Source organism: Myripristis murdjan, chromosome 22, assembly GCF_902150065.1.
Source record: "Myripristis murdjan chromosome 22, fMyrMur1.1, whole genome shotgun sequence".
NCBI lineage: Eukaryota > Metazoa > Chordata > Actinopteri > Holocentriformes > Holocentridae > Myripristis > Myripristis murdjan.
The window spans coordinates 2,875,298-2,887,797 of NC_044001.1; the positions used below are offsets into that span (position 1 = coordinate 2,875,298).

Sequence of the window (12,500 nt, forward strand, 5' to 3'; positions counted from 1 at the left end):
AGAGAGAGAAACAGCATTCTTTGTCCAACTGTCTCTTTGTCAGTAATAGAAGTTTAATCACAGTCTGATTACTGTGGCAGAAACACACACACACACACACACACACACACACTCATACACACTCACACACACACACACACACACACACACACAGACTGAGAGAAAGCAAGAGTGAGAGACTCATCTGTTGCTGTTGTTTAATTTCTAAAATGGAATCTGTTTCAGCTGGGAGAGAGGCTGATACATATGTTAATGCACACACACACACACACACGCACGCACGCACGCACGCACGCACGCACGCACGCACGCACGCACGCACGCACGCACGCACGCACGCACGCACGCACACACACACACACACACACACTGAAATAAATAACGTTGGGTTTCAGTGTGGGGTGATGTAGGTGTGTGTGTGTGTGTGTGTGTGTGTGTGTGATTGTATGCATGAGTGTCTGTGCGTGCGTGCGTGCGTGTGTATAATTGGAGCCTGTCATAAGTGCACACACACGCACACACACACACACACACAATGTTCTTTTTAGCATCTTTGCCTGTTTGTGTGTGTGTGGGGGCATCATCAGGGACTACAAGACAGCATCGTACACACACACACACACACACACACACTCACACACACACCCAGATGGTGTGTGTGTGAGTGTGAGTGTGTGTGTGTGTGTGTGTGAGCATGTATCTGTGCTGTGAAGTCGACTGAGCCGACAGGAGCTGCTTTGTTTCTTCGGAGGAACAAAGTCAGATCGTCGCGTCTCCCTCGACGAGCCGCCAGCTGTCAGACGGCAGACCTGGAATTAATCACCGACGCCCAGGAAATACTAAACGCCGCCGCCGCCAACGCCAACGCCACCGCCAACGCCAACGCCGCCACCGCCGCCGCCACTGCCGCCAACACCAACGCCGCCACTGCCGCCACTGCCGCCAACGCCGCCACCGCCACCGCCACCGCCACTGCCGCCAACACCAACGCCGCCACTGCCGCCACCGCCACCGCCACCGCCACCGCCACCGCCACCGCCACCGCCACCGCCACCAATGCTACCAACGCCGCCGCCGCCGCCGCCGCCGAGCCCTGGAGCCGCACGCCGCCCGGCTGAAGCTGCTTGATGAAGCTTTTTATTTTCACGTGTTCGGGCGCTCTGCAAAGTTACGACCGTTCACTCAAACAGAACCAAGAACTAAAACCAGGCGTGAAGAAAAAAAAAAACAGGTTAATGACTGAAAAATAAATAAATAAAGAAAGAAACCAAAACTCGACTTTAAGAAAAAACAAACTGAAGCGATATCGTGCGCTAACAGAATGAACAGAAAATAAATATATACAGGAAGTCAGCTGCCTTCACAAAGTGTTGGATGGATTGACTGGACTGTAACCTCTGACCTCTGACCCTGACCTCTGACCTCTGACCCTGACCTCTGACCAACAGCCCCGATATTATAATAATAATAAACAACAACAACACTAACACTAAACGTTTTAAAATGGAACAAACAAACCCCTGGAAACTGACTGAGACTGAAACTGAATCAAAAACAAAAAATAAAAAGGAAATAAAAAGAAAAACCAAACGATGACATCATGTTAAAGTGACACTTTATCAAAACAAATAAACAAATAAATAAAGAGTTAAATGATCTTTTTGGTTTGTTCTCCTGCCGACGCCGTGACGACCGCCGAATGTTTACAGCTGTTGCCGTGGCAACGGGAACCCCCTGGAAACCCTCTGATTGGCTGTGAACCTGAAGGCCCACGAGCGGTCCGACCTGTCCAGGTGCTGTGGCTGGAGCTCACCGAGAACTACAGGCCTGTCTCACTCTCTGCCTGTCTGTCTCTCTCTCTAACTATCTGCCTGTCTGTCTCTCTCGCTCTCTCTATCTGTGTGTCTATCTGTCTCCCTGTCAGCCTGCCTGTCTCTCTCTCTGTGTCTGCCTGTCTGTCTGTCTGTCTCTGTCTCCCTGTCAGCCTGCCTGTCTCTCTCTCTGTGTCTGCCTGTCTGTCTGTCTGTCTCTGTCTCCCTGTCAGCCTGCCTGTCTCTCTCTCTGTGTCTGCCTGTCTGTCTGTCTGTCTCTGTCTCCCTGTCAGCCTGCCTGTCTCTCCCCGTCTATCTGTCTGTCTATATCTCTAGCTCTATTTGTGTCTGTCTCTCTCTCACTGTCTGTCTCCCTGTCAGCCTGCCTGTCTCTCTCTCTCTCTCAGTCTGCCTGTCTCTCAGAGGTGTCTGTCTGTCTCTCAGTCTGTCTGCCTGTCTCTCAGTCTGTCTGTCTCTCTGTCTGTCTGTCTGCCTGTCTGTCTGTCTCTCAGTCTGTCCCTCTCTCTCTGTCTGTCTGTCTCTCAGTCTGTCTGTCTGCCTGTCTCTCAGAGGTGTCTGTCTGTCTCTCTCTCAGTCTGTCTGTCTCTCTGTCTGTCTGTCTGTCTGTCTCTCAGTCTGTCTCTCTCTCACTGTCTGTCTCTCAGTCTGTCTGTCTGCCTGTCTGTCTGTCTCTCAGTCTGTCTGTCTCACTGTCTGTCTCTCTCTCACTGTCTGTCTCTCAGTCTGTCTCTCTCTCACTGTCTGTCTCTCAGTCTGTCTCTCTCTCACTGTCTGTCTCTCAGTCTGTCTGTCTGTCTGTCAATCTGCCTGTCTGTGTGCCTGTCTGTCTGTCTGTCTCTCAGTCTGTCTGTCTGTCTGTCTGTCTCTCTGTCTGTCTGTCTGTCTATCTGCCTGTCTGTGTGCCTGTCTGTCTGTCTGTCTCTCAGTCTGTCTGTCTGTCTGTCTCTCTGTCTGTCTCTCTCTCACTGTCTGTCTCTCAGTCTGTCTCTCTCTCACTGTCTGTCTCTCAGTCTGTCTGTCTGTCTGTCTGCCTGTCTCTCAGTCTGTCTGTCTGCCTGTCTCTCAGTCTGTCTCTCAGTCTGTCTGCCTGTCTCTCAGTCTGTCTGCCTGTCTCTCAGTCTGTCTGTCTGCCTGTCTCTCAGTCTCTGTCTCTCTCTCTGCCTGTCTGTCTGCCTGTCTGTCTGCAGTGTTAAAGGCCACGGTGGCAGCAGGTCTCATTAATTGAGACGGCGCTAATTATCGTCTCCATGTTCTGGATGAGATCAGCACTGATTAACCTAAAATTAGCCCTACGGTCTCTCTCTCTCTCTCTCTCACACACACACACACACACACACACACACACACACACACACACAGAGCAGCTGTAGGAACACAGGAGAGCGACAGTTGTATTTGGGAGACGAGCCAAAGACAAAGATACCGTCTAGAGGAACGCACTGATGTTTTTGTGGAGGCGCGATGAGGTGTGTGTGTGTGTGTGTGTGTGTGTGTGTGTGTGTGTTACCTCCAGCTGTCTCCAGGTGTGTGTCAGAGTGTGTATTTTGTGGTGGAAGTCGTTGGGCAGCTCGGCTCCGCTCCTCTGCAGAGACTCGGCTCGACCCAGCAGGCTGGCCTTCCTGCTCTCCATCATACACAGCTCCACATGGCTGCCCTGCAACACACACACACACACACACACACACACACACACACACACACACACACACACACACACACTCATCAGACTGACAGTAAATGTAAGTATTCTCAGTAAAATGTAGTTCATCCTCCTGAAATCCACTTTAATTTAATTTTTTTCTTTAAAAAAAATTCAATTAAAAAAATTCTTTGACCTGTGAATGTTTTATTTTTTTATATTGATCTGCTTTTAAAATATTTTATACATATTTTTTTTTTTACATCATTTTCAATATTTTTAATGTTTTTTATTTGTATTATATTCATTTAATTAATTTATTTTTTTATTAGCATTGTATTACTTTTCTTTGACCTGCTTACATTTTAAAGGTCATATTTATTTATTTTACTTTTTTGTTGTTTTAATTTTTTTTTAGAGGTTAAAGTTCAGGTTAGGATTGTTTTTATTTTATGATTTTATGGTTATAATATTAGTATTTTTTTAAATATAATTTTTTGTTGCTGAGACTAGGCTTCCAAAAAAAAAAGGAAAAAAAAAAGAAAAAATCTTCATAGATGAAAGCCGTAAATCTTAAAATTAAAAAAGAAAAAGAAAAATAAATGAAAAGAAAAATAAATAAGTAAATAAACAAAGTAATTAATTAATTGATAAATAAATAAATGAATGAATCTCTCTGCTGGCTCTTCTCCTCCTTCAGCCTCTCTTCATCTCTCTCTCCTCCGTCTTCTCGCTCTAATCCCTCGTTTCAATTCTGCCTGTTTGCTCGTTTAATCTCTTTTGTCCCTCTTTCATATTTCCACACCTCCTCTCCTTGTTTCCCTCCATCTTTTCTCCCTTCTTTTCACTTGTAAAAATCCTCTAATCCCTCCATCTTTTTCTTTTTTTTTTGGCTTGTTCTCTTTTTCCAACTCATTACAGGGTTTTTCTCTCCCTCCTTCTTCAGATCCCTCCATCTTTTGCTAATTTTTTCTTGATAAATCTCTCCGTCCACTCTTCTTCCTCTCCTTTTTCAGTCCTCCAGTCTTTCAGTCCTTTTGACATTTTCTCAATCCGTCACTTCAACCTTTACTCTCTCTTCTCTCATTCCTTCAATCCCTCCATCCATTCCCCTTATCAATCTATTTGCCCCTCTCTGCTTTTCATCCTCATCTTTTCTTTCCACCTACAAAACCGACAATCCATCCATCTTTTCCCCTGATTTCTCTCCATCGCTCCTCTCGTTTTCTCCTCCTTTCCAATTCCCAGACACTTTTTTATCCTCACTTCTCTCCTCTTTCCTCCCCCTCTCTCTCTCTCTCTCTCTCTTTTTCCTTCAATCAGTCTGTCATGTTTCCTAAATTCATCTCTCTTTCTTCTTCCCTCCTTCTTCGGTTGTTAGCGTAACTCTCCTCCGACGCCTCCGTCTTATTTTATTTTTTTGCTTAATTTTGCCTCCCCTCCTCCTCCTCCTCCTCCTCCTCCTCTCCTCTTTTCTCCTCTTTTCATTTTCTGCATCGATAGCTACTTGATTCTACTTTTCCCTTGTCGTTTATCATTACCGCCCGGCCCCATTTGAATATTTAAATGTCTCTTCTTCTTCTTCTTCTGCTCTGTGTGTGTGTGTGTGTGTGTGTGTGTGTGTGTGTGTGTGAGTGTGTGTGTGTATGCATGCCTGCCTGCCTGTGTGTGTGTGTGTGTGTTTTTGCTGCGCTGTCATCAGAGAGGCGGCGGCCATTTTTCAACGTCGCCGTTTCTGATGGAGATGCTATCGCTCGGCGCTTCGCGGCCATCCATCCCCTTCACTTAGCTAATAGCCGCGCGGCGAGAAACGAGGGATCGACACGGGAGGAAAAAAAAAGAGAGAGAGAGAGAGAGAGAGAGAGAGAGACGAGGGGAAGGTAAATATGTCGGCGTCGAGCTCGTCCAACAGTCAGGAAATTATACGATTTATTCGCTGATGGCAAATATTGATTTAAAAAGGGAGAAGGGGGGGGGGGGGGGGGGGGGGTTGTTTTGTTGTTGTTGTTTGAAAGATGCCACCGATCCAAAGTCAAAGCAAGACGGAAAAAAAGAGAAAGAGAAAGAGAGAGAGAGAGAGAGAGAGAGAAAGATAGACGCGCCGATTAAAATGCATGAGATCCGAACTTTGAGATAAGTGCTGAGAGAGGGATCTTAGAGGAGGGGGGGGGGCATGGATGGCTGCTTGTGATGTATTCATGCCTGCAGTCAATCTCCATGCTAGGATGGACAGAGATACACAGGCCTGAGGACGGAGGGAGAGAGAGAGAGAGAGGGAGAGAGAGAGAGAGAGAGAGAGAGAGGGAGGGACGGCAAGGGGCGAGAGAAAGGTAGAAAGGTGCAACGGTGAGAGAGATCAGAGTGAGAGGCTCCTTCAATGCCACTGTGTGTATTTGTGTGTGTGTGTGTGTGTGTGTGTGTGTGTGTGTGATGTCAAGGAACGGAGACAGCCTGAGTGAGTGTGTGTGTGTGTTAGAGAGAGAGAGAGAGAGTGAAGGCGACGGGCGAGAGAGTGAAGAGAAGCTTACTCATTCGCTGATGTTGAGCTGTGTGTGTGTGTGTGTGTGTGTGTGTGTGTGTGTGTGTGTGTGTGTGTGTGTGTGTGTGTTTCTGCTGACAGGACCGGTTTGATTAATCATCAGCTGGTCGATTGACAGAAAGAAAATCAATCACAATCCTGATAATCAGATGTTTTGAATGCACGCCGTCAGTGATGAGGAGGAGGAGGAGGAGGAGGAGGAGGAAGAGGAGGAGGAGGAGGAGGAGGAGGAGGAGGGAAACGCTCTGAAGGAGAGACAGGAAACAGGAGGTTAAAGGGGAGACAGAGTGAAGATGAGGAGGAGGAGGAGGAGGAGGAGGAAGATGCATCCTTCACAGTTCAGTCTGGACCTTTCTGAGCTCGACCAATCAGATTCACTTTTCACATCCATGAATCGAAAAACAGGGAAAAAATAAATAAAATTGACAGTGAAAACGGCCCTCGTGTGCATTTGTGTGTGTGTGTGTGTGTGTGTGTGTGTGTGTGTGTTCAAGAGCGAGGGAGAGCGAGGAGCGACAGCTCACCTGAGCTCTTCCTTTTCTCTTTAAAAAAATAATCTCTTCTAATCTGTCTTTAATCTGTGCTTCCTGTTTCCCTCCAGCCTCCATCATCAGTTCAGGCTCACAGAGACACCATCAGGCTGCTGACCTCTGACCTCTGACCTTTGACCTCCTCTCGATCAGCTGCTGGTGATGTCAGTGATCTGCCAGGTGAAGCTCGTTCAGCTGCTGACCTCGTTTCCCTCAAACACCCAAACACAAATGAAGGAAACTGATTAATTCATTGCAATGTGACGTGTGTCCACTAGGGGGCAGCAGCACCTGCAGGAGCTACAGGTGACGCAGGTGTTTTAATGAAGAGGAGCACGGGTGCATTGTAAAACACGAGTTGGCCACAGGATGAAGATTGTCCCTGGGCGCCTGCCGTAGCTCGCCTTGGAAGTCACGCTTATTTTCTGGGCGTTGCCAAAAGGCATTCTGGGAAATGTAGGAAGTCGCTGAGTGCAGTGGAAGAAGACGCGGCGTGCACCTCCACGCGGCGGCAGCGTGTTTTTTTTACGCGTTCTGATGATTTGAAGCTGCACGGAGACGTGAGCGGATCTGAAAGCCTTCCTGGTGGTGCATTCAGGGGCGGCAGGGAAACAAATCGACCCAGAAGACAAAAAGCACCGACACCGTGATGATGCTGAGAATACGACGATATCTGTGGATTCTGTTTTGAATCCAAACGGCTGTGAAAGACGGTTTGGTAAAGTCACTCGTCTGTTTCCCCACATCTTGAACGTTTGGAAACACACGGCTCCTCTCGGACCCCGGAGGTGCTTGACGGCAGGAGACAGAAAAGACGCTTTTAGATGCCAGTTTACGATGCCGAAAAGCTCCTAGACGATGAATTTGCTTTCTGAGTTTCTGTTTCCTCGTAGGCGGGACGTCCGCTCAGCCAGGCCACCGACCGCTCTAGTAAACACACCCTCCGCCAGGGAAAATAGTTCCCGGGGAGACATTTGCTTTTCTTTCCACAGCCGAATCTCAGATCTGCAGTTTATGAACGCTGACGTCTTTTTCAGCCACAGCAGCAGAACGTTATAAAAAGTCAACCAAAGAAAATCTTGGTCGACTAAAGTCCTGAAATTTCGACCAAAAGTCGACTAATCGGGGGCGGCGGGAATACAAAAAAATTTTTTTAGATTAATTAACTGGGCAGCAGCCTACCTGGTAGCCTTGTCCGCCTAAATGAATTATAAATAATCATAAACAACTAGTATTTGCAGTATATTAAATCGGTTTTGACCTCATTATTTTGCACTGAGTGACACACTGGAGTCGCTCGGCTCTGACAGGCTGCATCACGTGCTCCTACGCAACATCACAGCTTATGATTTCTGAAAATAGTCCTATGTCAAGCTGCGTCATTACGGGTGTGTGCGCCTGCAGTTATAAAACGATTATTAGACTAAAACTTTGAAATATGCCAATTCTGATATGTTTCTACTCCAAACTGACAGAGCAACCTAACGCAGACATGTTAGCTTACCGTTGTAGGTGATGTGCCATGTTGGTTATTGAGCTGTGATACGCAAACTGTTTTTTTCCATCTATTTTGGTAAAATGCTGCCACACTGACGACGTCTTTGACCTGGTAGAGGACCAAATGTTCATTAAACGTTCTTAATTAAGCAAATAGTCTGAAAACCGGGCCAATTTTTTCTTCAGTTCAGAACATACCTGTCTACCTGTCTGTCTGCAGTGGGTTGGGCTAATCCAAAATTGTGAAAACAAGGGGGGGTGTTCTGAAGACAGACTGTTACCAGAGCCCATGTACAACGAGCCTTGCCACTCTCCATTAACCCCATTGTATCAAACTTGGTTGCAGTTCCACCATAATTCCACTGGGGGTGATCGCGGGCGAGTGCAGAATGAATGGGGCTCTATGGAGCTAAACGGCTAAATTTGTCTCTTACTCCTGTTTATGGTTGAAAAATCGCAAATACTGTTCTAGTTTCTGAAAGTTCAATATGGATTATAGGTTAAAAGTGAAATTAGCGAGAACTTATATCCTTTCAGTTTCCTACAGTTTGGGCTGTTGTTGGCCATAACACGCTAGCATTTGCTAATGAATGCTGGTTGGTCAGTGACGGACTTGCGGCTGTTTACGACGAGGGATCCCACCTGATGGCACCTGAAGACCAAGAGAAACGGGAAACACCACTCTTAAGGAGGACTTTTCCATCAAAGTTGATATTTGTGTGTACAGAGAATGTCTAATATAGCACAGACGGGCTCTCTGAGTGTCTCCGTCTGCTCTGTGGAGACGGGCTCTGGAAATCACCGTAAAGCAGCACCTCTCAATGTGTGACGTCATCACACTTTTTGAACGGCTTTTTAGAACAGATAGGTGAACTAAAAAATCCAATATTCAGCTGAGAGTATTTTTTTAGCCCCAACTTTTGAAAACAGTATTCAAATTACTTGACAAAAAATTATTTCCAGAGAAAAGTGGATTTTTAGGGGTGTAGCCCCCTAGACTCCCATTCATTCTGCACTCGCCCGCGAGCGCCCTCACATGGACAGAGGCGTGTTTCCAAGACCCGCAAGTTAGACGAGAGTGCCACTTCTCCCCATATTAGAGATTCTCTGCTGTTACCTGGGAAACAGGCTGTTCTAAAAACACCCCCATTAGCACTTAGTGCTTTACTCCTGATCAAATTAACACGGCAAATAATCAACCAATCAGATTTTGGTCGACCAAGAACGTATCGACCAATAAATCGACCAGTCGACTGACAGACTACAGCCCTACAAAATTCACATTTTGATGACATGTTTACGTTACATCTTTAGTTCCCCTGCATGGTACGAAAAATGCTAATAAAAAAATCCTGCGAGGAAATTAAAGGAAAACGGCCAAACATTGAAAATCAGCGGGATGGTGCTTTTCAAAAGTCCATGACTTTCCAGAAATCTCACGACCTCCAGGAACATTTTCACCGCCTGTGCTCGATCATATCAGCGGATATTGACGATACACACCGGCTAATATAACTGATATATCAGTTATCAGAAAAAATCAATAACTCCTGTATTTTCTGTCTAAACATGGTGGGGGAGGTTTACAGGGAAAAAACAGAAAATGCCAAAAAAGCGTCAGCGAGAGAGAGAAAAGGGGGCTGAACGCTTGATGAACCAGACAAGGGGAGAGGAGGGGGAGGAAGAGGAGAGAGGAGCGAGGCAGAGGGGGAGAAAATCAACAAGCAATCATAAGTTTAATTTGGTCTCCATATTAATGAGCGCAGAGCTGAAATGTCAGCAAAAATGCAGTCATACATGAAAAACATTTAATGCATTTTGAACATTAGTTTCCCCTCTCTCTCTCCTCCCAGATTCATCTGATCCGCCAAATGAGAGAAGTTTGTTGGAGGCTGCGTAACGGAACGATTTGTCGTCGCGGCAACTAAAGTTTTTTTTTGGGGGGGGGAGACTGATAAGGACACATCTTCATCCTCCTCCTCCTCCTCATCTCTGCTCTATCTTTCCGTTATTCCTTCTCTGAATCCTCCTGTTCCCTGTCTTCCTCTCCTCCTGTCCTCTTTTCTCTTTCTCCTCTGAAAAGTTTCCATCCTCCTCCTGATGCTCTTCCTCCTCCCTCCTCCTCTTCTTCATCAAACAGCTTTTCTCCTCCTCCTCATGTTCACCTCTTGATCTTTTTTTTTACTCCCTCTCCTGCTCCTCCTTTTCTTTTGTCTCATAAACTGCTGTTTTCCCAGCTCTTCATCCTCCTCATCTTCTCCATCTTCTTCATCTTGTTTGTCTCTGATTCCTGCTCCTCTCCCAATTGGAAGTTTTTTTTCCCCAGTAAAGCGAGGGAAAGTTTAATTGATTTGCATTCTCTACAGCCTTCCCCTGACGGTAGCACAACCAACTTTTCCCAAAACCTTAATCTTCATCAATATGAGCTGAATTGACCACTCAAAATGTAAAAAAAAAAAAAAAAAAAAAAACTCCTTCACCTACCTGGGAAAAAAAAAGTCACCTAATTTGTCCTCTCTTCTGGCTTTCTTCTCCTCTCTCTAAACTTTCTGTCCTCATCTCCTCTGTTTAATCCTCCTCTTCTTCCTCCTGCTTCTCCTCTTAATTTTGATTCATTCACCCATTTCCCCACTGCTACAGCAAATATTACTGCTACCGTTACTGCCATGGCTTCTACTACTAACTAACACTTTGCAATAATCCCACTTCCAGTTGATGGTGGAATATCTGCAATAATCCCACTTCCAGCTGATGGTGGAATATCTAGGAGGGAAGAAAGTTGAGCAGCTGACTTGTTGCAGCGGTGGCTTCCTGTTCCATCACTATTCCAGCAGCACCTGAACTCAGTGAGCTCTTTAGAACCAGACGCTCTGTCACTGATGTTGGGAAAGGCAGACTGCAGGGCTGCTGCTGGAGGTGACACACCTGTGGGGGCGGGGCTGAATCAAACACCTGACTTCAGTGATTTCTAAATTTATGAATTGTATTTTGTGAGTTTTTCTTGAGAGATAGCTACAGCGTGTCAGCCTGTGTGGGCTGAGCTCCTGAAGAGAGTGTGACGCTTCAATAAAATAAAATTAAAAAAAAAAAAAAAAAAAATGACCAGTCCACCTACCATTGCAACTATTGCTAAAACAACTTACTACTGCCAGTACTACTACGATTACTATTACAGCCACTGCTACCAGTACTAATATTACTACTACTAGTAATAATAACATATCCACTTTTTTTTTCCCGTTTTCTTCATCCCATTCTCATCTTCCTCCTCCTCATGTTCTCTCTCTCCTCTATCCTTCTCCTAAAAGAAGTGTGTATTCATGAGATACAGGGGGAGAGAAAGAGATTGTGTATGCTTGCTTTCATTTGTGCGTGTGTGTGTGTGTGTGTGTGTGTGTGTGTGTGTGTGTGTGTGTGTGTGTGTCTCAGTGTCTCCGGTTGAGATGGATGTTCCACCAGCTCTGAAAGAGCAGGAAGTGGCTCTCTGACACCCCATTTATACTGCCACACACTTAAACCTGTGTGTGTGTGTGTGTGTGTGTGTGTGTGTGTGTGTGAGAGAGAGAGAGAGAGAGAGAGAGAGAGAGGGAAAGCATCTCTCAACCAAATAACATTCTTTACATTACGTCCATCTCTCCTAAAACTCCCTCTAAATTAATAATAATAATAATAATAATAATAATGATAAATAATTATAATTCTGTATTTTTCATATTATTTTCATATTTCAGTTTCAAAAATTTCAGGTATTTTTAGTAAAAAGGGAATATTTTTCTGTTCAAATTTTAAAAGTTCACAATTTTATACTATTATTGGCTCTTATGTCACAAGTTTATGATATATATATATATATATATATATATATATATATATATATATACACCCATTTGTCATTTTTTTCCCATTTCAAAACTTCTTCACAAGTTTTTAATATTCACTAATAATAATAATTTCTACTTTTTATTTCTACAATATATTTTATTTTCTGTTTAACACTAATAACTAATAACTGAACGGGTTAATTATCGACTACAAGCTGCTGCAACTTTCTGACAAGCTGGAAAACAAACAGCCGGCGATGAGAAATGAATTTGAGCATCAGTTTGAATTTATCTCAAATGAAACGGCGACACTGTGTTGGGGAAACTTTCTGGAAGTTTCTCTTTCACCAAATTAAATCCCTCTGTTTGGAGAAAATGAGAAGAAAAAAAAAAGAGAAAAGGAAAAAAAAGAAAAGAGACTTTCTCTCTTTCCAAACGAGGCGGCAACAAAAGACCCGGCAACACGTTTAATTGTCGCCATGGAAACCACATGAATGAGCCGTTTGACTGGCCGCTAAAGACGGCTCGCCATTCAGCCCCGGAGCGCGTCACGTGTGTGTGTGTGTGTGTGTGTGTGTGTGTGTGTGTGTGTGTGTGTGTAACTGGGAGGTCATTAGCACAAAGCAATGAGGGTGAAATTTC

The 12,500-nt window shown here is 45.0% G+C and overlaps 1 protein-coding gene and 1 pseudogene across 1 annotated transcript in view; both read right to left on the reverse strand.

Annotated features, from left to right (window-relative positions):
- Positions 1-12,500, reverse strand: part of LOC115353980 (tripartite motif-containing protein 35-like) — a 993,629-nt pseudogene that overhangs the window by 607,075 nt on the left and 374,054 nt on the right.
- The window catches only part of akap6 (A kinase (PRKA) anchor protein 6), a 216,255-nt gene that overhangs the window by 56,018 nt on the left and 147,737 nt on the right, over positions 1-12,500 (reverse strand). The window contains exon 16 of the mRNA XM_030044838.1: positions 3,340-3,486. Within this exon, the coding sequence (XP_029900698.1) occupies positions 3,340-3,486 (147 nt within the window). The remainder of the gene's footprint in view (positions 1-3,339; positions 3,487-12,500) is intronic.